Raw genomic sequence first — 23079 nt, 5'->3', positions numbered from 1 at the left:
TGTGTTTGGGCACTCCCACTTATCGACTGATATATGACGTCGCCTTCGTTTTGTGGTGCACTGAAGTGACCTCCAAGAATTGGAATCTACTTGGGATTTCGGTTTCGAATTCAGACTTTATGTTTTGATGGTTGACTGGATGATTACAAATTACTTTTGGAAGCAGTGCGGGAAAGGACGTCAACAGGTGGTATGAGCTGGAAATGCAACAGTTTTTATCTTTCAGGGTCCACCTCTGATCCACCAGTCTATCGTAACCAGGTTATCTGTTAGCATACGCATGGAGTGGACACTTTGAATACCAGCTGCTGAACTCCTGCCAATGCTCCGCATGGGTTGTATAAATTCATATCAAAGGTCTTCTGGCCAAAGTTGAAGCTAACTGACCTTAGTAGGGCAATGTCTGCGTTTCTGCAATACTTGACCCAGTGAGTTCGAGTCGGAGCAAATAAGTTTCACCACAGATGTTCAGTTAGATCAGTCTGGGTTACGCTGCAAAATCATGGGGACACACAGAAATGGCCACAGAAAGGAAAGGTTTATTCTATCCGTGGACATTGGAACAACTTCAATCAGGTGCCATGTCTATGACAAAGAAGCGAAGATTAGAGGAACATGCACCACTAAGGTAAATAACTTAAGCTAACGTTATTAAAAGGTTGCGTCAATAAGGTGTCATTACATTGTAAACGCCGTGATTTGTTAGGGTCAGTAAATATAATTTTTTTTATCGTACAGATATACTTCATGCACATTTACAGATGTTTGTGTTCCTAACAGGTGTCTCTGTTGTATCCTGAGCCAGGACGAGTGGAAATGGACCCAGAGGAGCTTTGGCAGAGCTTTGTCACCGTGGTGAAAGGCGCAGTACAGGGTTTGTGTTTTCTCGGTTTTAAATTACTTTGTGTAGCGAGGGGCATTGTTGCAGGAGTCTAAGGATTTCTCCTTTCCCTTTTCAGATTCAGGCTTTCAGATGCGGCAAATGGAAGCAATAGGAATCTCAACACAGAGGGCTACCTTCACCACATGGGACAGGTGAGTTGTGTCTGTGTAAGGAGCTGTTTAAAGGGTGCTAACTCACCTTGTAGAGCATAGTGAAAGCGATGGCATGGTCATGTTGTAAACACTTTTGTTGACTAAAGAAGGCGTGCTTATGAAATGTGCATCCTCAATATATTCCAGTGCTCATAGATGCATTTGATGAAAGTGTCACACAATGTGCTTATGACCACATTTAATGTCCACAGGTTAACCGGACGTGTGTTTCACAACTTCATCAGTTGGCAAGACTTGAGAGCGGCTGAACTAGTTAAATCATGGAACCAATCTTGCACAATGAAGGTGAGACTGGATCTCTCATAACTCTCATAACATCTCTCTTGATTCTTTAATCTAGTTTGCAACATATACTTGCACACCTGCAGCTCAGTGAAATAATGTATTGTGGAAGGCATGAATATGTGTTGTAATTGCAAATTAATATCTTGATCCTCGAGAAGATGACTACGTCTTTCTGTCTGTGCTGACAGTTTGTCCATGGGGCGATGAAAGTGTTGCACCTCCTCACCAGACAGAATAGATTCCTGGCAGCCAGCCTCGTGGTGTTCTCTACCCAACACGTCTCTCTGCGTTTGGCTTGGATGTTGTGCAATTGCCCAGAGGTAAGGGAGCTAGCAGGCATGACCTGCTGCTCTGGATAGACAGGAGAGGGCATGGAAGTCAAGAGATCAATACAACTTTGTCTTAATGGGTCTAAATGTGTTCAGAAAGAACCTTTTGGAAGTCTTGTTTATTCATTCATCTCTTCCCGTATTTAAAACGACCTCGTTACACTGGATTTATTAACATATAGCAAAATAGATTCATGATCTCTGACTGATCTCCATTGTCTCATACGTTTTCCATATGTACCACAGTTGAGTAAAGCTGTGGATGGAAATAATTGCTGCTTTGGAACCATCGACACTTGGCTGCTCTACAAACTGACAAAAGGCAAGGGACAACCAAAGCTCTCCTTCTGATCTCCCCTTCCTCTATTTATTCTCTATACACAATATACTACTCCTCACAGGGGCACTGGCAACGATTTCCAATAGGAAAGGTCACTGTGTGTGTGCATGGTGGTTGGGAGGGTATAATGAATCAGAAGCTGCAGAATCTCTCTCTGTTGTCATTTTGCATAACTTCTGCATAAAACACAACAGGTTCTTAAGCCCACTCTTCAGAGCATTAGTCAAGTGGCCTAATCACCAGTAATTGTGCTATGCAGAAAATCCATTTTGATCTGTGACACCATTTTGTCCAGTGAGCTAAAGTAATACACAGACTTGTGTACTTTAAACAGGATTTTTAGGAATGTTCTGCTTTCCATTACAGGGTCAGTTCATGCAACTGATTACTCGAATGCAAGCACAACTGGAATTTTTGATTCATACCAGGTAAGTCACCTTTGATGCTGTTCATAGTACCAGTGCAAAGATAGTGTGTAAAATGTCCAGAAAAATGAATGCTTGTACTCAGTAAATACTGTGTGGAGCAATGCAGTGCAATCACAGCTAACAGGGTCTTTGATGTTGTATTATAATGTGCTGGTAATATTGCTAAACCATGTCAGTTGCCTTACTGTGCAGGATTGTATACTTTTTATGATTTAAAAATGTTTTTATATTGTAAAGTGCACATAATAGTATTGAGCAAGCATTATCTCATTGTGTGTGTGTGTGTGTGTGTGTGTGTGTGTGTGCGCGCACCTTTCAGATGTGTTGGAGCAGTGTCCTGTGCTCACTCCTCTCTCTGCCTCTCTCCATCCTCCCCAAAGTGCAGAATACTAGGTGAGCATCACCAAACTGCACAGGTGCTACACTGCACTTCTCTTCATGTCTGCCCCTGTTTGAGGCTAACCTTGCTTCCCTTACCTACCATACCATAACTTCATTTCCCTTCCAGCCACAACTTTGGTTCTTCTGACCCCTCCATCTTTGGGGTTGCCATACCAATCATGTCAGTTGTAAGTTCACGAGAATGTTCTAGTTCTGTTGTTTGGCTTAATGTTTCCTCTTCCTGTCCGCGCGCCCGCGCTCTGAGTATGTGTGACTGCCACAACCATGAGGACTTGTGCACTCTCTGTCCAACAGATGGCAGATCAGCAGGCGGCCATGTTTGGTGAATGCTGCTTTGACGTAGGTGACGTGAAAATCACCATGGGAACAGGGACTTTCATGGACATCAACACTGGGGCCAAACCACACACCTCCATCGCTGGTAAGACATAACTAGACTGAATGAAAAATAATGTTGAGGAAATCTGAAACGTGATTACCGAAATACCTCTCAACTCAGTAGTTTGGTAGCAGTTTCTCAAACTCAACAACTGCATTTTGACACCCATTATATGTGCCCATACTATGTGTGGTTTTTTTATGTGCAGCCACAGTGCATCTTCACCTGGTAAAAAATTGTTGAAATTGTGAAAAATGAATAGTCTGCTGTTGCTGTGTTGTATGTAAAAACACTTGTGTCTCTTAGACCCCCCTTAAAGTGTCAACAGACTCAGGCTGTGGTTAAGAAGAGCCCCAAAACCGTCTTTTACTTTGACTCGCATGTTTTGTAGCTTTTGTAGATTGTGTAACGCTGAGATTTGTATACATTTTTTGGTAAAATATAGTATAAATAAAATATTCATGTCCTAGTGCAGGCAACATGTGCATGAAGTTGGAGGGACTTCGGAAGAAACACTGAGGGAAGGGGTGTATTTGATTGGTTGAGTTTTTAGTGATGACTTCTGCCAAAATCACAGACGGTACCTTTTAAATACTTGATCATTTTGAGCTATTGTTTCTATCTACCCAACTCTTCTCTTTAACAGGCCTCTATCCTCTGGTTGGCTGGAAGATCGGACACAATGTAGTGTATCTGGCAGAGGGCAATGCTGCAGACACAGGCACCGCCATCAAATGGGCACAAGAGCTGGGTAAGACCAGACACTGCCTCAGACCAGACACTGCCTCAGAGGAAACAGGATTTTTACCAACACTCAGTCTGGATATTGTTAGCGCTGTGTACTGTACTAACGTTTATTTAAGCATGGTCCACGGGTCTAAATATGTCTCTCTTTCTTTACCAGAGTTGTTCACTGATGTGTGTGAGACAGAGGAAATGGCCAACAGCGTAAAGGACTCTGATGGAGTGTGTTTTGTCCCCTCCTTCAGTGGTTTGCAGGTATGCTATTGGTTTTACAGCGTTTGGACTCTGTTGAGTTGCCAAGGTATCACTGTGATAATTTTGTCTTTTCTTTCTTTTGCATCTACTGATGACTTCTGTGTCCCAGCTTTTGTTTTGTAAGTCACGGGTTTCAGTTGTGTGTGTTCTATTTGTTTTGTCTCTATATGTCGTCTTAATGAAACCATAACATCAACAAATGAAGGCCTCATATTGGTGTATTTACAGTGTGTGTGTGTGTGTGTGTGTGTGTGTGTGTGTGTGTGTGTGTGTGTGTGTGTGTGTGTGTGTGTGTGTTTGTACACAAGGCTCCTCTTAATGACCCAAGGGCTTGTGCATCCTTCATGGGCCTCAAGCCTTCCACCACTAAACACCACCTGGTGAGAGCCATTTTAGAATCCGTGGCATTCAGGTGAGTGTAAAGTGTCCTGCCCTGGTGACTCTTGACATAGATGTTTGGTCCACACTCACTCTCATTTCCTAGAAGAATGTATTTGCAATTGACACATGCCAGCATGCACCAATGTATTTCTACCTTCATAGGAACAAGCAGCTCTATGATATTATGCGAAGAGAAACACACATTCCTATTTCCAAAATAAGGTATGTTCCTCTGAGTGAGGGGAGTGTCCTCTATTTGAACCCGTTAACCCTGTGGTCAGTCACCTGTGTTGCATGCGTGTTTGTGAGGTTATCCAAGTTTCTTGTTTATGTGGGAACAGGGCGGATGGTGGGGTCTGTACCAATGACTTTGTCATGCAACTGACCGCTGACCTTTTGGGACTCAAGATCGCAAGACCCAGTCATTTCGACATGTCTGCTTTGGGTGCAGCTTTTATGGCAGGACTGGGAGTAGGTATGGGAATAACAAACAAAAACAACAAACAAACAAACAAACAAGTATAAGTATGAGGCATCCATGTCCTGAGCACCATGGCCACCTCTTTCATGTATAAGCTATTAATGACAGTATTCACTGTAAAACCAATGCTTTATACACCCATGCTGTTGTTGTCACTTAATGGCATTCAGACATATTGAATAATTGATGTCTGGTGTGCTACTGACCCAGTGTGATATGAAATTAGTCTCCTACTTTACCACCGTTAGCATGGCATTCTGACTTGACTCTGCAGGCTTCTGGAACAGTCAGGAGGAGCTAAAGATGCTGCTCTCTACAGACCATCTCTTCCTGCCCCAGAATGCGCTACAGGGAGTTGCCAGCCACTACAAGCCCATCCTCCAGAGCTGGGAGAGGGCACTGCAGCGCTCTATGCACTGGTACAGCAAGTCCTGATGATGTCATGGATTCAGAGCAGTACTGACTTCATACCCCAGAGCCTCAGAGTTCTGCACCTTTTGCCTTTGTGCATCTCTATAAACTGGGTCGTGAAGGAACATGTCCACTTCTCCTGTGGGCCACCAATTGCCCTACACCATTTAGGTATAACCCTCATGTAGTACACCTGGTCATAATCCTGTATAGCAGATTATCCTGAGAGCCTTAGTAAACTGAATCTGCTGCATCATAATAATGACTGTCAACATAAGTGTAATGGCTTTGCCATAGAGGAGACTGTCTTTCATTTTAATCCCACGTGACCCCTTCAGATGACGTCACCTCGAGTGCCTAAACACGGGTCACTTATTGTCCCATACCTTTTACACTCTCCAACCTACAGCAATTTGCCACATTTTTTTTCTTTAGAATGAATAATGGAATTTAAAAGCCATACTAATGACATGATGGCAAGATGGCCAATTGAGGCATCTTGATTTTATTTAGCATATTTTTGTAACAAAAGTGCCTTTTGTAATTTGTTGGGTATGTGATCAGGTTCTATTGTGAGTATTGTTTACATGAGTGCTTCTTAATCTTAAGTATAAATGCAGATAGTTTTGGCAACTTTACATTTTTAATTCCCATTCCACAGTGTTGCCACAAACCGATGCGCTGACTGTAGAGTTTGTGTTAAGCCTAAACAACTCCTCTTATTTCTGTCATTGGCTCATGGAAAATCTGGAGTATATCGTCACAGTATGACATTGAAGTAAATGAGATGTTACCACATCCATGCCTTATGTATCAGGCAGCTCTCCTGACAAAGTAATGGGGCTGTGGGGCCGTGTGCTTGCAAGCAAAGGTGGGTTTTCCATTACATTATTCTGTTCTATTAGAGTTTGGATATCAAAGCCCAGTAAATCACGGCTAATGTATTTTGTTGTGAAAAAATGCTACATGCATTGCCTTGTAACAAGAACTCAGTAGTTTAGGCCAAGTGACCTGTCAAACAGTTCTCGGTAAACTAGAAGATAAAACATGAATAGTAATTTGGTTAGTAAAGTACTAAGTTGGTTAGTAAAGTACTAAAATACTAAAGTGGTTTAATTTTCGCCACATTATTGCCTTGTAATGATTATGCACTTTTTTTATTGCCGTAGAAAAAAATAATAGTCTACCAGGGACTTTGCTAAAGTAAGTAATGTACTGAGCCTCCAGAGGCCTTTTGGTTGCATTAAAGGTACAGTCCGTGATTCTACTCCCATTCACTTTTTGTCAAATTCAACAAATTGCTACTCAGTCCTCTAGCTGTTTATTCAGTGTTTACGGTTAAAGAAAACTCTGGTGTTCTTGCACAGTCCTAGTTCTGTAAATGGAAAACAAACGTAGAGGCCCAAACTGAGCTATAAACAGTTCCAGCCAATCAACACAATGATGCTGGAGCACAGAAAGGAGCGGTGTAATGTGATTTGCCGTTGAGCGCAAATATCAACAAACTTTCGGGAAACCGCTTCACGGAAGGCATCTTTAACTGCGAACTCTATTAACTGTGATACTGTATTGTCAATTTTGAAATGTACAACTGTATTACAATGCACTTTTGGAATAATAAATGTCACTGCTCTCTTGAAAATTGCTGAACAACAAAGTAACATTTGCTCCATATACTTTTTTTTCTCATATTTTGCGGTGAAGTTTCCATTTAAGTCATTAGCTGTTCTTTGCTATGTTTTTTTCCAAAGGCAGTCAATATTACATTTGTGCTTATGTGTGAGTTCTGGGGAATTGGTCAGTCATATTGTGTGGATCATAAAGATATAATTACATAACACAATTAAATTACACAACTATGTATATACACACATACTTACATGACTTTTAATTATATCAAACTCAGTAAGGATTGTATTAAATAGCAGCCCTCTTGGACAGAGGATCTATCATGTCAGCCCACAACTGATAAATTGTCCGACTGGGAGTCGAATATTTTTTCCTTGTTCTGCAAACCAGTTAGCTGATATATGGTTTCATGCAGTTTATTTGTTAACCTATGAATGTCAACCAAAGTTTGAGGTACCCTTGGCAGGCTCAATTGGGGTTAGTAGAATGTATTTATTTTTGGTCAAATTGGGGAAAATGATTGCATTGCATGGATGGCAAAGTCTTTGCAACATCTCACTGTCACTGCAGAGAACCAGCAAGTAATGGCATATGTACCAGGCTGTGTGTCAGTGTTATGAATGTAAATACATCATTTGCCTGTCCCATTCCATAATTGAATTGGTAATTTTGGTATCATACAGCAGTAAAGGTTTAAATGGTTTTAGGATTTTGAGGTGTTACTGATAATTAAGTTTAAAAACCCTAAAATTGTGCCCAATCAGCAATCATTAGAGAGTGGCTCATGTGATGACAGCGAGTATGCTTTCATTCCAAATTTGCATATGGGGGGAAAAAATGGCTACTTTTGAAGGGTTAAAAAGATGGGCAGTGAGTTGTAACACCATTTACTGAAGATGAATGTTACAGCTTATCTCCCTCCAGGGTTTGAATTAGTTTTGTTTATATCCTTCTTTGCAGTTCTGCACTATCAGGCAAAAAATCCATGGCATAGCTGAAGTAATAATACACTTTATTTGTATAGCACCTACCTAATTTACCTAGATTTCCCTCGGGATTAATAAAGTATCCATCTATCTATCTATCTATCACCTTTCATACAAAACAATGCAGCTCAAAGTGCTTAACAGCAAAGAAATTGCTTGGAGAGAAATGACATGCACAGTGATCCACATAAAAATAGACATGGAATAGACATACTGTAACACATGAAACATCAACATACAAACTGGGATAAAGTGCATAGACATAAATAAAAACAAAGATAAATAACATAAAAACATAAAGATAGACACGGATGGAGTGCAAGGATAGAATACATAAATTGCATAACATAAGACAGAAAATAGTTTATCTATCCCCTTAATATCACATTATGTCGTTGTAGCTAGTTAAAGGCTAAGGTGAAGAGATGTGCTTTTAGCTTTCTTTTTAAAATGTTTAGCGTAGTAACTATTATTTAGACGGACACTTGTTAGATATTGATGGAGATAATTTGCAAACACTGTTAATTACTTAAGAATGTATGAATCATGTGCTTATGAAAGCAGAAACATGGCTTTTCTGTGTTTCTGCGTGTGTGTAACTTAGAATATTAGGTGCCACTTAGTCTGCATATGTACAAGAGCATGTTTAGACCAGAGGTGATAAGAAGGTTCGAACTGTGCTTCTTCCGACCTTGCAAAACTTCCATCCTTGCCTCAAGCGTCAGAAATCCACCACGTGGTTTTCCCTGCTGAACGCTCAACTTCTGTCTATATAAACCTTGTGCGATGTGTTTATCATTGCTTCACTTTCAGCCTTGTGCTGGGAGTGAGCCCGATTGCAATTGTTGTTTGTCTAATAAATATACTTATATGCAGCTCCGGAGTCCTGAGGTAACTAGGGTGAATTTGCACCTAACAGATATGCACCTAACCTTACTGGAACCCAATGGAACAGTTCCAGACCAAAAATCAGTGGGTTCGAAGAGTCAGGGAGGTTATGACAGCGACATTGAATAGAACATTAAATTAAAACAACATTAAAACGAGCAATATGTTGTTATAGTTATTGCCTGGCATCCAAATGTCTGTAAAAGGTTTTGGCTTAAAAAGTGGATCTCCAAATTCAGGTAATGCAATATGTAGGCAGTGTATACCTGTACAATTAGTTTACATAATATGTGGTAGAGAAGTCGTTTAGTAATCAGAAGGTTGCTAGTTCGATTCCCTGTCGAAGCGTCCTTGAGCAAGACACTGAACCCCTAATTGCTCCTGATGTGCAGTGTGCCATCAGTGTAAATGTAAAATGTGTATACATTGTAAGTCGCACATATGTAAGTCGCTTTGGATAAAAGCGTCTGCTAAATGACTAAATGTAAATGTAAATGTAAATGGGTGGTGATGAACATTATTTGTAGCAATGTTATGCATATGTTATGTCTTGCAAAACAGCCATGGGTGTGATTATTATAAAGATCTAATTTGAGCCAAATCTTGTTTTTCTTTCCAGATCAAAACAATGATGGAAGGCAACAGGAGTGTAGTGTAGTGAACATGATGGCAGATATAGATTAGAACAAATGTGTTTGTGGGAAATTGGCATATTTAGTGTTACACAGATGTCGTTTTGCTTGCATAACATAATTATAGGATTAACATAAACAAGGCCAGAGGACCAGACAACACCAGCTGGCAGCAGCGTCCCAGCACCTCTTTAACCTCTCCCAGAGGCCGGAGAAGGTGCCCCAACTCTAGAAGACCTCTTGCATTGTCCCGGTGCCCAGGAAGGCACGCCCCAGTACCCTCAATCATAGACATATATACATATGTATATATGTCTATGCCCTCAATGACTACAGGCCAGTTGCTCTGACGTCACACGTCATGAAGAGCTTTGAGAGACTGGTCCTGCAGCACCTCAAGCCCCTGGTGAATGATTCCCTGGACCCCCTTGCAGTTTGCATATCAGGCAAACATTGGTGTGGATGATGCAATCATCTACATGCTCCACAGAGCCTACACACACCAGGAGAGGCCGCGCCGCGCCGCACCGTGAGAGTCATGTTCTTTGACTTCTCCAGCGCCTTCAACACCATCCAGCCACCCCGGCTAGCTCTAGCTGAGAAGCTCTCAGTGATGCAGGTGGACCATGGCCTGGGGGCCTGGATCACGGACTACCTCACTGGCAGACCACAGTACGTGAGACTGCAGGGCAGCCTGTCGGATGTGCTTGTGAGCAGCACCGGTGCCCCTCAAGGAACCGTGCTGTCACCTTTCCTGTTCACCCCCTACACCTCCGATTTCTGCTTCAACTCGAGTACGTGCCACCTACAGAAGATTTCCGATGACTCCTCCACCGTCAGCTGCATCACGGATGACAACGAGGCGGAATACAGCGCTCTGGTAGCTTTGTAGGGTGGTGTGACAACAATCACCTCCAGCTCAACATCAGAAAGACCAAGGAGCTGGTGGTGGACTACCGACAGAGTAAGAAGAGGCCCCGACTCCTATCACCATCCGAGGGGAGGAGGTGGAGGCGGTGGACACCTACAAGTTCCTGGGAGTACACATGAACAATAAACTGGACTGTACAATAAACTGGCTCCGTGGTTGGAACTGAACTGGACAATCTGGGACGGTTGTGGAGGAGAGGAGGAGGAGGAGTAAGCTGGACGCTGTCCTGGAGAACCCCTCCCATCCCCTCTATGGCGAGCGAGCACAGATGGGGAGCACGTTCAGCCACAGACTCATCCCTCCTCAGAACACCACAAAGCGCCTTGGCCAGTCCTTTGTGCCAGTAACCATCAGGCTCTACAACCGAGGACTGACCCCCCACATAATAACTTTCATCTAATATCTAGGGCCAGCTGCTCAGTGTACTTTTTTTTTATAATTTATTTTTATTTATCTATTTTATTAGACTCTTACGTGTAACTGTCCTTGCTGCTATTACACCTGAATTTCCCTACGGGGATTGATAAAGGTTTATCTTATCTTATCTTATCTTATAATGACCAAATGCTATACACTTTAGAATATGGTCAATATAACTCGATTATGAATTAATTCAAAAAAATCTTTAACTGTTTTTCATTACAGGTACATGGTCGATGATATCAGTCGGTGAATAACTCTGTTTGGATTGGTTCAAATAAATGTCAATCATTCAGCAGTGGGTGGATTCAGGAAAAGATGGCTACCTTGTCTGTTGGCGAGCCCCAAGAAATGGAAGGTGAGACTACACTTATATGTATCTCTTGCATTATTCCATTTTATGATTAAATTAAGATAATATAAATGCTGTGTTCATTTTTTTAATCTGAGTGCCAAATCGTTTATGGGGAAATTACAGTCTACTCGGATCTCTTCCATGATTCAACCATTCATTCCCTGTATTGGTGATTGTTTACGCTCGCAACACTACGCCTGCTGATTATCTATTTAGCATGCTAGGATAGCTACCTAGCTTGTCAGCTTGCTAACTCTACAGTAGTATGTTACGTTGCAAGGAAAACAACGTTGACCGTGTTAGCGATGTAGTTATCGCAATGGAAATGTGCTTTGCCTGTGAATCTGTTAATAAGAGCTGATTGTGCCTATAACGTTAGCTAGAAATCCAGCCAACCTGCTAAGTAACACAACAGTCAGGGTTATAACGTTACTTCCATTAGCAGTTTCATTACCAGTACTAAAAAGGTGGTAAGATATGTTATCTTGCTAGCTTGTCAGGAAAATATTAAGCCATTATGAATACGAGGCCGTTAATCACTCCGTTCGTGGTCTTTTGATCGTGTCAACATTCCCATGCATTGCCACAGTTTATAAATGTTTATTGTTAACTGTCAGTCAGGATTGGCAAGTTACATGCAGTGTTCTGTGTCACTGCAGTCAACGTGCCCTCATCTTTCTAGAACATACACAGTCATTGTTAGACCATCCGAAATATTGCCAACATGACCAGCTGCGGTGTACATGGCATTACGCCGTTATGAACTGATTACTAGTCTAGTGATTTTCAAAACTTATGTCTTGACCGCAGTTGATAGGAGGGGAGAGTCAGAGGAATCTGGCGATGATGAGACTAAGAGGAAGAGCATCAATGGAGAAGCTGACCCTCAGCAACCATCAACAGGTGACAACCTCCCCTAAAAATGGTATTTCTGACTTAACTGCCAGATTTTAACAATGAAATTACCCTCTCCTTCAGATAAAGAGGAGTCTCCTGTTGATATGGACACTATAACCCTTGATCCTGAAGAGGAGGTTAGTGAAAAGATGATCTGTGTATCTTTTCAGTGCCTTGTCTGATGTTAAATAGCTCAATTAAGCTGTTGATCTTCTGTTTTATCCCCACTTTTTATAATCAAAGGATGTAGATCTTATCCATTGCCGAATTGGCAAGATTGAGGGGTTAGAGGTCTTACAGAAGGCAAAGGTTAGTTGACTTTCATAAAAGAAGGCATTGTGTACATACAAAACTATCGTTTATATTTGCTTACCTTCTTCTTTGCCATACTTGATGCCCTCTTGTCTTTGCCAGACACTTTCTCTCAGACAGAACCTCATTAAGTGCGTTGAGAATCTTGAAAGTCTGGTGTCATTACGGGAGCTGGACCTCTATGACAACCAGATCCGCAAATTGGAAAACCTTGATGCACTCACTGAGCTGGAGTAAGTATTTGTTTTACATGTGCTCACATGTGCTGTATACATGCATAAGATGGACAGTGATAAATTCCTCTTGAGTAATTGAATAAATTACATCTCTTGGATATGCCTTGGGTATGCCTATGTCATGCTTTTCTTTTGTATGTGTGGCATGTGTGGTTATGTAGAGCTTGCTATGTCCGGAAGGGATAGTGATCAGTCAGTCTGTGATTTACAGGCAGTTGGACGTATCCTTTAATGTCTTGAGAAAAACGGAGGGTGTGGAGCAGCTCAGTAAGCTCACCAAGCTCTTCCTGCTTCACAACAAGATAGCGTCCATTGCCAACCTTGATAACCTGACCAACCTGGAAATGCTAGAGCTTGGGTCCAATCGCATTCGGGTAAGAACTAGGACACTTACATATGCACACATCTTATGAAAACATTACTTGTATGCATTCACTTCACACACTATTGGGCAGATACTCATTCCCGTATTGCTCCTGTCACTTTGTAGAATTTCTCGCCGCCTTTCACAAAATGGGTGGTTGTCATCTTACATTTAAGCTAGGGCCCGAAGTGTGGCATGTTGTGCCAGCTACTGTAGCTCAACTACTTGGCCTAAGTGACCAAAGTCTTGAACACACTTCCAAGTAAACAAAACTACTGATAACACATACTAACTGATTGAAAGTTGCTTTGTGTTAAAGTATCTAAATGCATTCAATATAGATTGATGTTATTGTGTGTTTATAGATGATAGAGAATCTGGATTCACTGTCTTCTCTGCAAAGTTTGTTTCTCGGAACAAATAAAATCACCCAGTTGCAAAACCTTGATGGCTTACATAATCTCACCGTCCTCAGTATTCAAGTATGTTTGTCTTATTCATGCACACAGAAATATGTGATCATTTATATATTTTACTTTTTGACACACTCATGTACATATGTCTCTCCTCTTCAGAGCAATCGGATCACAAAAATGGAGGGTTTGCAATGTCTAGTAAACTTAAAGGAGCTGTACCTGAGTCACAATGGAGTTGAAGTTATTGAGGGATTGGAAAACAATGTAAGTTCTTAATGAGAATATCAGCAAGGTTGTCAGTAGTATTTATCGAAACACTTAGCAATTGAAACATTGCTTGGTGTAGCCAAAATCAGATTAGCATGGGTGTTTGTGTTCTGTTTCTATGACATTCAGTTGCTGCATGAATATTGCATCTCTGATTTAGTTGACTGCTAATATTGCTAACAAGTAATGGAAGTGCACTGGTACCAAAAAAAGAAATATTAGGCAAAACACATGCCAAGAATGCAATGCATTTCCCTCAAATGGTTCCTAATTTGCTAGTAAGATCATCTAGACTGTTAAATGTGGTTTTTAACATGCCATAACTTTCTCTTGATAATAATTTTCCACTTCGATGAGAGTTTTAACATCAGCCATCATTTGTTAGGAGTGTTTCATTAAATAGAAAGTAAATGATAAACTAAAATTCTGAATGTAAATGTTTAATGTGTTGTTGCGCTTGAACAGTTGAACACAGCCACACATTAACATGTACAAAATAACTAGAAGAGATTCAATGCAACTCTCTATTTATAGCTATTCCGCTGGTATTGTTTTGTCTCTATACATGACCCAGTTAACAGTATTTCCTTTTTAGTACCTAAAATGTATCCGGAAATAGAAGCTCTCTTATGTTCTTGTGTCTTCTGTCTCACTCCAACTCCCTTCAGAAAAAGCTGACAACTCTGGACATCGCTGCCAACCGGATAAAAAAAATTGAAAATATCAGCCACCTGACAGAGTTGCAGGAGTTCTGGGTAAGGACCAGGAAGACAAGAACAAGAAGATTTATACAAAACTAAAAATGTTAAGTAACACACTAAGCAGGTATTTTTTCCTCTCCATCTTACCCTCTTGTTACTCTCTCCATGTTTACTAGATGAATGATAATCAAATTGACAACTGGTCAGATCTTGATGAGCTGAAGAATGCCAAAGGCTTAGAGACGGTTTATCTAGAGAGGAACCCGCTACAAAAGGACCCTCAGTACAGACGCAAGATCATGTTGGCTTTGCCCAGCGTTAGGCAAATTGATGCCACCTTCATCCGCTTTTGACCACCTCCGTGATGTGCAGCTTGCCTCCCAATGCCAGTCTCGCTTCCCACCCCGTCCCCAACGCACCATGTATGCAACACTCCCATCCTTAGGGTCAGTCATGTATACACCTTTATCTCCCTTCTCTTCATCACATCCCCTCGCCACCACCACCCTGTTTATCTTGGCAACACACAAACACATGCAAAGGCGCACACTGAGACTTTTTGTGTGTTCTTTTATTAATCAGCTTAATAAACTGCAATGAGAAACATGGAGAGGGAGGTGTGGGAGGGCCTGTGCTGAGGCCTCAGACCTCGTGATATGAAGCCATCTCTGTGCATGTAGATTTGGGAATGGTGCTGTAGCATTCCACCCACTCCCCTCCCACCTTGGAGATTAAAATGAGTGTGATGTAAGGATTTCTAAGGCTCATTCTGATAAAAAATTTTTTTATAAGTGTGTCTAGGAGATATCCTCCAGATTTAACGAAGTTGGACAAAGATATGTCAAGACTTCATATTCATTTGTTTTATTTCTTCCCTTTCACCCAAATTGGATCTTCCCAATAACAAACCCTACAGTGACAGTTGCCTTCAGTGCAAAGTGCGTTGTATTTTCTGTACAGCTGCTTTTTGCATACTGTGCAATGTTGCTGAATTTGCATCAAAATGGTTGTATTGGCAGACACCTACTCTTTCTCACAACTTGAAAAATACATTCTGCCATAATCTGCATGTGGCACCATGAGGTAATTTTGTTGAAGGCATTATCTTTGGTAGTATCTGAATGGCAGTGCACTTTGTTTTCACTGACGAGCACACTGTCCTACTAACAAATATAATAATGTTTGGTGTGAGTGAGGGATTTGTCAACATCATTGTGCGGCATTGTTGAATGGGTGAAACCTTCTGGCCAGATCCAGGCACTGCTGCAGGACCTGCTGGTAAGGATTCACTGTCACGGAGTGGCTCAGGTATTCAGTATTGATTTAGCAGGTGAACCTATGGAATTGGCGGGAATGATATCCTGTATTGGCATGTGTGCTCAGCTCCAGTTGTCCAGTTTAGGAAAAGCAAAGTTTTGGAAAGTACTGTTCCACTGGTACTATTTGGGAGAGAACCTCTTCACAGGAATAACTTGGGGACACATTTTCTTATTTTGTTTATTTTTGTTTGGGTTTTACAAGCGCTTGGTTCACTGTTTTGAACTGAATGTATTATTAAAGAAACAGATTAAACAATAAAGTTCATTTTAACAATGCATTGTGCTACATATGTTAAGTTTATATTCATTTTTAAAAGAATTGCTTTAAGACATGATTATTTTTGACAAAACAGTGAGAAGATGGTCTTTCCTTTTTGGACATTCTTTGCATCTTGATGTTTCCTGCATTGTTTACATTTTCGTGGTGAGAAACATGTAAACCAATGCTATTGAAGTGTTGAAACAGACATAAGTATGCAATGTTAGGAAACATCTCTTCAAATCACACCGCCATGCTATCACTATAGGCTACCAAATAGCAAGTGAGTGTTTATGGCCTTCAAATACAATGACACAAACGGCAACCAACAACAGACCAATATATCTATTCTTGGTATAAAATAAAACTAACTTGTAATACTACAAAATGTGTTGGGCTGTAGATGATAGGAATGCATTACCCAGAATCAAACGGAAGCCGTGTGTGACGAATCCACTGAGGCGGTGTAAATATTGGTCAGCTGTGCGCAGGCGCATTACTGTGTTGTTGTCGGTGGCGGTAAGATGGCGACACTCGGAGATGCATCAGCACCGGGGCTGAATGGGTTAATACAACAGTTCACTGCCATAACGGGTAAATATAGTATTTTGTAAAACGTGTAGCAATCCACATTTGCTAAGGTACTGCGAGAAAAATAAGGTACACTCATGTAATCCAGAAATTGCGCATGGAACTTAGACGGGGCATCACTACCTAGCTAACGTTACTGCCCCCTCTGTCATGCAAGGGGAAAAGACCTGGCTGAGACAAGAAGGAGCTAGCTAGCAAGTTAGCTTGCTAAGGATACAAGCAAAGCACTTGCTGCTTATGTTGTACAGATTTGGGAATTCAGACTCTCCAAAAATCAATACCCCGCCCTAAGTCCATGAAATAAATGCATTCGATGTCTGTTAAAGCTAGTTTTATGATCACTCCATGCCTTGAACTCCCTCCTGACAGTGTTGCGTTTCTCACTGCCTTGTCTATTGACGTCGTTGTGTGGAATATATTCCTGCAAATATGAAGCTAGCTAGTAAGCTCACTCTGGCTCTTTCTAAATGAGTACTGGTGAGTCCGAAACGTCTTACTGATAGCATGTTATGGGTCCAGATATGTAACGTTACAGTCAGAAGAAGCTAACGTTACTGTATCGTCAACCTGTTTGCAACTTTTTAACCCTCTTAACCCTTCGATCAATTTTTACGAAGCGAGCTCTCATACCATTAAGTCAACCAACAATATGGCGGTTTAAGGCAGAAATTGTATCAATTATGCCGTTTCTATGTCTGAGTGCTAAGTGAAATGACTCGGGCAGGAGTATGTGGATAATGATTACAAATATTGAACTATTTTAAATAAAGAACTATTTTCATGACACTTTTCACTTTTCGATCTTGTGCCAGTATAACTTTCTCGTTGTAACATCCTAAACGTGAAGCCTGTGCCTGCCTGGAACTAGTCTAAAGACGAGCATGTCAGCTGTGTGACGCATGCGCAATAACGAGGAACCCTTACAGATTGCTTACTGTTACAGTTAGTGTCATTGGTTCATAATGGTCCATCCGTTCTTTTCGTATCCGTCGTGCAAATACTATTAGATATGGAAAGTATGGTTTGTATTGATGAATTGTATTAATTAATTGATTTGCCACATCTGAACACAGACTTTGCACCTGGCTGTACAGTGTTTTTTTGCTCTCCCTATTGGTCTGACTGTGCTCTCTTGGATTTCCCACAGGGGCCACTGAGAGTGTGGGACAGCATATGCTGGAGGCCTGCAACAATAATTTAGAGATGGCAGTGACCATGTTCCTGGATGGAGGGGGGATTGCAGAGGAGCCCAGCACCAGCTCTAGTTCAGCAGGGGCTTCAAGCAATAGAAGTCAACCTGCAGAGTGAGTTAATGAGTCTTTATTAAGATCGATGTCTTTATATTTCTGATAAGACATTGGCGTTATCACAGACCCAAACCTGACTCCTGTTTAGGGGTTATTGTGCGGTTTGCCTGTACCTGAGTGTCACTTCCTTTATTCCTGTGCTAACATTTCCACAGAGATGATGTGCGGGCACCAATCCCACAGAAGCAAGACATACTGGTGGAGCCAGAGCCATTATTTGGAGGTAACTACAATATGCTCAGTTGAAGCCATAGCAAGAGCTCATTGTTCTTCACAGACAGATCCATAATAATATCCCTTTATCTCCCCAACAGTACCAAAGCGACGAAGACCTGCCCGTTCCATTTTTGATGGCTTTCGGGACTTCCAGACAGAAACCAGTAAGTGGGCAATTCTTTTCTATAACTAGCTGAAGTGTCACACATCTTTAAGCTGGACACCTGGCAGTGTGGTGGTGCTTTTTATTGACAGTGTGGTTCCTCTTGGCTTGCAGTCAGGCAGGAGCAGGAGCTACGGAATGGCAGCCCGATGGACAAGAAGCTGAGCACACTGGCTGACCTCTTCCGTCCACCTATTGAGCTGATGCATAAGGGGAGCTTTGAGACGGTGAGCATTCTGATGTTTGCCAGTAGAGGGTGTAATGATGCTTCTATGTCAAAGTTGTGCTCCTTTCACCAGTTGCAGAGCAAGCTTCTTCATGCAAAGTCCAAATTAATTATTACAGTAAAGTAAAGCCATGGAGCCATGTGCTAAATCACAACATGATGATGTAACGTTAAATGCAGAAGTGAAAATGTTAAACTGCTTCCATGTTTCTGCCTTGCTGCTGTTTATGATTTATAAGTTATGATTAGTAGCAATGTTGTCCGACTCAGTGTAACTTTTCATTAATGCTGCTGTAGGCAAAGGACACTGGACAGCTTTCCAACAAATGGCTGATGATCAACATTCAGAACGTGCAAGACTTTGCCTGTCAGTGCCTAAACAGGGATGTGTGGAGTAATGACGCAGTCAAGTCCATCATCAGAGAGCACTTCATATTCTGGCAGGTGAATATAAGCACAAACCCTAATCTCTTTCAAACACACACACTGAACACTGAATACTAAACATCACTTCTTTTCTTCTTTTATTTCTCCTTTCCTTAATTGCATGCACAGGTGTACCATGATAGTGAAGAGGGACAGAGGTATATACAGTTTTACAAACTGAACAAATTCCCATACATCTCCATATTGGACCCCAGAACAGGTGAGAGAGTGCTGACCTATTTGCCTGCCTGACGTGTTTTTTGTATTGCTCTTCATGTCTTAATAATAGCTCTAAAATCTGCAGTGCCTTCTCCAACCATCTTCACAAAAAAAGGTCACTTACAACTATAATAAAAATGTTGAAATGAAATTGCACTTTCATAACTCGTCGGTGGTAGGTGCGTGTTAATCTTTGACTAGCTCAGAATGCAGAGGTATGGTCAATAATGCATTGTACCCCAGTAACCTTTGAGCTTTGGCACTGGTAGGTCAAAAGATGGTGGAGTGGAATCAGTTGGACGTGACCTCATTCCTAGACCAGGTGACGGGGTTCCTGACTGAGCACGGACAGCTGGACGGACTGTCCTGTCAGCCCCCCGCAAAGAGAGCGCGCTCGGTAAACCTTTCCCTATTCATCACCCTCCAGTGGTTGTCAGGCTCTTACACAAACTCAAACATGATGTTACTTCAGTTGAACTGATATTTATTCCTCATTAATAGGTTATTGTTTGAGTGTGCTTTTCTCATTTATAGACAGACAGACAGACAGACAGACAGACAGGCTTGCACACACACACACACACACACACACACACACACACACATACACATACACATACACGAAGTGACAGAGTAACACAAAAAAGCACACATATTCAATGCGGTTGAAGTACATTAAACTGGACACATAAGGCATTTTGCACTCAGGGCATTAAAAACAGTATACAGTGTACAGCTGCACAACTGAGGTTTTTTTGGTTTCTTCTTGGGGCTTTTCTAGCCTGTAGTGATAGAACAGTGAACGTTTGACAGGAAGGGAGTTGGAGAGAGAGAGGGGGAGTGGGCTTGAGAAATAACCTCAGGCTAGAATCGAACCAGGGTCCTCGTGGGCACTAAACCTGTATGTGGTTCCAGCTCCCCCATACTCTGCTACCATATTTTCCAAACTAAACAGCACCATTTATTAACCGCATTACAGTATTTTATGTAATTTGATAAAACAAACTGGTGTATTGACCGCACCTGTTTATTAACCGCAGTTTATTCAATGGTGCATCATCCTATCACGTAAAAGTAAATGCCATGTAGTTGTGATGCGAGTGCTACAAGCCATTTAAAAGTTGTATGGGATGGGCATTTCAATGCTCTCTCCTGGCACGTATGCAAACACACACATAGGCTACCTCATTCCCACTCACAGTGAAAACCATACATTTATTAAGCATTTATTAAGTGTTATGGTGTTGTGTGGGAATAGACGCTTAATGTTTAAGTCAAATCGTTAATAGATCCCCTGGTAACCACTTGAATTAACGTGTTCGAGAAAGGGGAGGGGGACTTCAACCCCTCTTTTTCACCATACACCCTTGCTCCACTGATGTCCCTTTATTTCTCTCAGGACTGTTTCATGTCTATGTGAAGCTATTTAACATATCTATCCGCAAGTGGTTGTGATCACTCTGAACCTAAGGCTGTCTTTTATTGGTGAGCTGATTTTGAGAAATTAAATGTTGCTTGTGGTAATGCAGCAAACGTTGTTACTTGGTGGCCTAGTTGCTATGCTAGCTAACTAACTACAAATAACAAGGAGATCAGGTGGAGAAACTACAGCAGCATCCCACAGCAAAGATAGCCTAGATCTGGAGGGGAAGAAAGAGAAAGTGAGTGGGTAGAGTTCGGCTGCCAGTAAGTGTATAATATGAGTTCATATTAACGCACATTAGCAGCCAAAAAAACAAAAAAAACAATGCACATAGTTCAGATAATGAACAGCCATAGACGGTAGTGGTGTTGTCATAGTGACACCCCCTTGCAGTTCTTCTGTCTCAATAATCTTTCCTATCCACTTCACACCCTCAGGAGAGTCTAATCGACGCCAGCGAGGACAGTCAGCTTGAGGCGGCCATTCGGGCCTCGCTGCAGGAGACCCACTATGAGTCCGCCCAGGACCGGCCCGACTCGCGCTCCGATGATGACTCTGATGCTGAGCCTTTCTCTGACAGCGAGGGCCTCATTTCAGTGGACGGTTCTGACAATGAGGGCGGAGCAGGCGAGGACTCATTAGACGGTCACCAATCACCTTCAGCTGCCTCTGCCCCGCCCTCAACACCGGCCCCACCGACCAGGCCAGAAAGCCCTGCCCACCACAGGAAGTCCCCACACAAAGTGTCATGTCACAGGAAAGAGGAAAGTAAGAAGAACCACCTGGAGCCCAGCACATCGAACCAGCAGACAAAGCCCAGCTCCAACCAGCGGCAGCATGGGGAGAACAACCACTCATCATCAGGCCAGCACACACAACCTTCCGAGATCAGTGCCAGTGAACCCGATGATAATGGTACGTCATTACTGATGATCTTTTACAGTTGGTCCCATGTCAAAGACAGTGTTATTCAAAGTGACCCTGGGGAGCACTCATATTTAAGTGATTTGAGCTCTGCTTTATAAGTTGGCTGAAATGGGATTAAGGGTGTTCATATTATTTTTTGACTGACTGTGGCTGTGCTATGCACTCTTTTATGACTGTAGGCCCCAAGGCTCGACTCATGTTGCGATACCCAGATGGACAGAGGGAACAGATTGCGCTATCTACCAACGCTTCACTAATAGTAAGTGCTAGTAATTCTCTCTTACATGTTTCAAACCTTCATTGCCTGTTATTGCAACAAACACTCTGACATCATATTTTTTTAAATGTAGCATCTTTGTTTTGTTACTGTTAAGAGTGGTAGGAAAAAAACAGATGTTGTTGTCGGTGGTCGTGTTTCTGGATGTAACATCCAACCTTATCTCATAATTATCTCGGCCTGAATCTTTTAAAATCTCAAGCTGTTCCCATTCCTGTTCCCAGGCACTGGTGAGGCACGTGCAGTCCAAAGGCTACCCCAATGAACGCTTTGAACTCGTCACCAATTTCCCCAGGCGGAAACTTGCCCACTTGGACTATGACATCACACTGCAGGAAGCGGGACTGTGTCCGCAGGAAACAGTTTTTGTGCAGGAGAGAAATTAGACCCCCTCTGCTACAATTCAGCCACATGCCCCATTCCTTTCACCCCATTGACCTGGACACACGAAACAGACAGAACCTCTTTAAAGGCCCGGAAGGACTACAAATGTATAGAAGCCCCACTTTCTTTGGCGTTCACCTTCAGTCACTTAATGCACATCAGCCTGATTGGGTCATGTGGTCTACAATCAGAGTAGGGGACTGACGGTTTTAGAAGTTGGATGAAAAAAAGATCGTAAACATTTGGTGTCTGAGAGCTGATGGAACAAGAGATGCTGTCTCTAAACCCCTTTGTCCCAAGATGTCACAAACACTTGAACTTGACATCGGATGGAGGATTATGGAGGCTGTTCTCCATGGAAATCAAATCAGATGGCTGTGGAGGGGGGGGGGGGGCTTCAAAAAGAGGTATTTAGAGGATGAATCCTCAATTCTGAAACCTGCACTGTACAAAAATGGTGTAAAGGTTGACATTTAGTCATAGTGAGTTTGTCTTTCTTTTTTTTCTTTCTTTTTTATATTCTGTATCATTTCCAGAAAAATATTCTCAAATATAATCATCAAACAAAGGGATTCTTGACTGTTTATGGAGTTATTTGTCTTGTTATTAAGTTGTGTTATTCAAACCTATCAACCATGCCAGAAAAGCTGAATTATGTTGGATGAATTAACCATCAAAGCTTTTCATGGGGCTGAATTCCTTGACTGAAAAAAAACTAACTAGCTAACTTGCACCTACCCAAGTAGTCTACACCTGCCTGACATTTAGCAGTTCATTGTAAACCACTTGAGATCATTCACTCACTCACAGCATAACA

General features: G+C 41.9%; 3 protein-coding genes across 3 annotated transcripts; all 3 read left to right on the top strand.

Annotated features, from left to right (window-relative positions):
* The first annotated feature begins 18 nt into the window (after positions 1 to 18).
* Positions 19 to 6412, top strand: gk5 (glycerol kinase 5). The gene is made up of 16 exons (XM_012826340.2): positions 19 to 628; positions 781 to 874; positions 960 to 1035; positions 1248 to 1341; positions 1530 to 1661; positions 1917 to 1992; positions 2377 to 2438; positions 2758 to 2831; positions 2947 to 3007; positions 3135 to 3261; positions 3866 to 3970; positions 4124 to 4218; positions 4527 to 4630; positions 4762 to 4821; positions 4941 to 5074; positions 5355 to 6412. The coding sequence occupies exons 1-16, from the start codon at positions 503 to 505 to the stop codon at positions 5513 to 5515; spliced, it is 1581 nt and encodes a 526-aa protein (XP_012681794.1). The 5' UTR covers positions 19 to 502; the 3' UTR covers positions 5516 to 6412.
* A 4828-nt stretch (positions 6413 to 11240) lies between these two features.
* ppp1r7 (protein phosphatase 1, regulatory (inhibitor) subunit 7) lies at positions 11241 to 16120 on the top strand. Its single transcript, XM_012826328.2, has 10 exons — positions 11241 to 11335; positions 12143 to 12235; positions 12311 to 12366; positions 12473 to 12538; positions 12644 to 12774; positions 12989 to 13151; positions 13507 to 13623; positions 13717 to 13821; positions 14493 to 14579; positions 14702 to 16120. Exons 1-10 carry the CDS (start codon positions 11296 to 11298, stop codon positions 14876 to 14878), a joined length of 1035 nt encoding a protein of 344 aa, XP_012681782.1. The 5' UTR covers positions 11241 to 11295; the 3' UTR covers positions 14879 to 16120.
* A 420-nt stretch (positions 16121 to 16540) lies between these two features.
* ubxn7 (UBX domain protein 7) lies at positions 16541 to 22484 on the top strand. Its single transcript, XM_012826319.3, has 11 exons — positions 16541 to 16697; positions 17842 to 17998; positions 18157 to 18224; positions 18316 to 18381; positions 18495 to 18607; positions 18904 to 19050; positions 19162 to 19252; positions 19521 to 19648; positions 21112 to 21589; positions 21781 to 21860; positions 22103 to 22484. Exons 1-11 carry the CDS (start codon positions 16628 to 16630, stop codon positions 22262 to 22264), a joined length of 1560 nt encoding a protein of 519 aa, XP_012681773.2. The 5' UTR covers positions 16541 to 16627; the 3' UTR covers positions 22265 to 22484.
* Positions 22485 to 23079: the final 595 nt, after the last annotated feature.

Source organism: Clupea harengus, chromosome 22 (assembly GCF_900700415.2).
Source record: "Clupea harengus chromosome 22, Ch_v2.0.2, whole genome shotgun sequence".
Lineage (NCBI taxonomy): Eukaryota > Metazoa > Chordata > Actinopteri > Clupeiformes > Clupeidae > Clupea > Clupea harengus.
This window is presented reverse-complemented; position numbering and strand designations above follow the sequence as displayed.